Genomic DNA, 2,500 nt, shown 5'->3' with positions numbered 1-2,500 from the left:
AAGATGTTAATGACATTTCTCTGCTATGTATTTGTGTTGCAGGATGCAGCGGGGCGTGAGTAAGCGGCAGTCTTACCCATACCCACTACCCTAACCACCACAGTCACCCTTCTTATAACTGCCACCTCCATTACCTCCACCTGCTTCCCCCTCCCACGTGTCTTCCCGCCCTCCCCACCCCTGACTCTTTCCTGCCTCTCGCTCGCCACGTCTTCCTGGAAGCAGCACGAACCAAGGGCAGGGGTGGCAGGGCGGGAGGGAAAGGGTGGCAGTGTGAGCAGTGAAGCCGTCCAGCTTGAGAAGAACACGACGAACAGTGGGTGAGGTGCAATGGCGGGGAGGAATGAGGAAGTGCTGAAGGAGGCGTTCATGACCAAGAGATCCCAGAACAAGCGCTCCTTCACTCCCACTAACTGGAAGGAGCGGTGGTTCGTCTTGTCGCCAGAAAACCTCATTTACTTCGATGGGGACAGGCAGGTAAGATGTTGACTGCATTAATGTTACTGGGTTTACTTTTTTCTTTTGTTTAATGTTCAGCTTCCCCTGATGAGTCAAGCTCACGTGATGGTGCTTCTTAATGGGGACTTTGGTTTGACATGTGGGAGCTGTTAGCTTGAATGGATGCCCTTCCTAACCTTTGACCATGGCCAGGATTCAAACCCTGTTTACCTGAGGAGCCATCAGCCTTCATACATGTGTAATCAATGCACCAGTGGGAGACATTGTTCACTGGTCAGCAAATTTGCGGAATTACACCTGTCTCACTTTTGTTATGATGAATATTATGGTTTGGCCTCCTGCTCCACCTCCCCTACTCCTTGGTATCACCTACACCACTGCTAGTGCTGTATCATCACCACATGGTCTCCTCCTCTGTCTCCACATTGTCACTACTGCCAAAAATAAACACGTCTTCCTGTAACGCCAATTTTCAGGAAAGAATCCCAGCTGGGAAATAATTGATCAGTTAGCCTGATGTCAGATTAATGGAGGTAATTATTTTAAATAGTAGTGTATAACAATACTATGTGTAACATTACTATGGAGACAAAAAGGTACTAAATAATTAATGGCATGGTTTCTATAATAAGCGTTCATGCCTGACTATAAAATTTACTTAATTTCCTTAATTACATTTTTTAAATACTTTGATGAAAACAGATCAGATGTCATATGGAAAGATTTCCTAAAACCATGTGATAAGCCACTGCTTTATAAAGTATGTACACACAGTACCACTGGGATCGTCCTCAGCTGACGTGAGGACTGGCTCTAGGACTGAAAACAGATAGTGGTCCTGTCACTGGCTAATGTAAAAAGTGGTATACTCCAGAGTTAACTGCTTGGTCTTGTTCTGTTTTTTGTGTATGTTAATGACTTTGATGATGGGCAAAGTACAAGTATGTAGACTTGCTGATGACACATAAATTGGTAGTTAACTACAACACAGGACAAAGAAACTTTGTTTAACTTTTTATAGAGCAGTTAACTCATTGGTTCACTGATTGGTAAATGAAATTTTAATGTTAATAAGTTGTTGGTTCATACCCTATTTTGAGTATTGCATGCAAATTTTTTTTGAAAAAGCTAGACTGAATACAGCTAAAATTATTCTCAGGCAGATGAATATTCTCTGTGAAGAAAAGTTTAACTTCATATTATGGAAAACATCTTGAAAATCTAGAAGGGTTATGGCTAAAATGATTCACTATATATATATATATATTATATATATATATATATATATATATATATATATATATATATATATATATATATATATATATATATATGTATATCAGATAAATTTGAGCTACAGAAGAGAATGAACGATACATCCAGAGTTTCTTTCTTCATCTATTTAATTTTTTGCAGTGTTTCACCTTCACAGAAGGCATCATCAGTCATTGCACATCATTGCATGCCATGCAATCCTGAAGATGCATTCTGTGAAGGTGAAACATTGCAAGAAGTAAATGAAGAAAGAAACCCTGGATTTATCCCTGTTCACCTGTCATATATATATATATATATATATATATATATATATATATATATATATATATATATATATTATATATATATATATATATATATATATAATATATATATATATATATATATATAGACAGATAGATAGATAGATAGATAGATAGATAGATAGATAGATAGATAGATAGATGCATGCATGCATGCATGCATACATTTCATATTCATCTATCCATATATCCATCAATGGATCCATGGATTTGCACACACACACACACACACACACACACACACACACACACACACAACACACACACACACACACACACACACACACACACACACACACACACACACACACACACACACACACAACACACACACATTGTGGTGATATATGGAACATTTCTTGGAACACAGTTTATACTCCTGCTGCTGCTGTTGCTGCTGCTATTACATTTTCAAAGACATTGCCATGTATGGGACTGCTAATGGTGGTTGCAGCTCAGGA

General features: G+C 38.6%; 1 protein-coding gene across 6 annotated transcripts in view; it reads left to right on the top strand.

The window, feature by feature from the left end:
- The window catches only part of LOC135101237 (tyrosine-protein kinase Btk-like), a 162,723-nt gene that overhangs the window by 8,156 nt on the left and 152,067 nt on the right, over positions 1 to 2,500 (top strand). For all 6 annotated transcript variants that reach the window (XM_064004911.1, XM_064004905.1, XM_064004908.1 and 3 more), the window contains one exon: positions 43 to 477. In XM_064004911.1, the coding sequence (XP_063860981.1) occupies positions 331 to 477 (147 nt within the window). In that variant the 5' untranslated portion in view covers positions 43 to 330. The remainder of the gene's footprint in view (positions 1 to 42; positions 478 to 2,500) is intronic.

Source organism: Scylla paramamosain, chromosome 6 (genome assembly GCF_035594125.1).
Source record: "Scylla paramamosain isolate STU-SP2022 chromosome 6, ASM3559412v1, whole genome shotgun sequence".
Lineage (NCBI taxonomy): Eukaryota > Metazoa > Arthropoda > Malacostraca > Decapoda > Portunidae > Scylla > Scylla paramamosain.
This window is presented reverse-complemented; position numbering and strand designations above follow the sequence as displayed.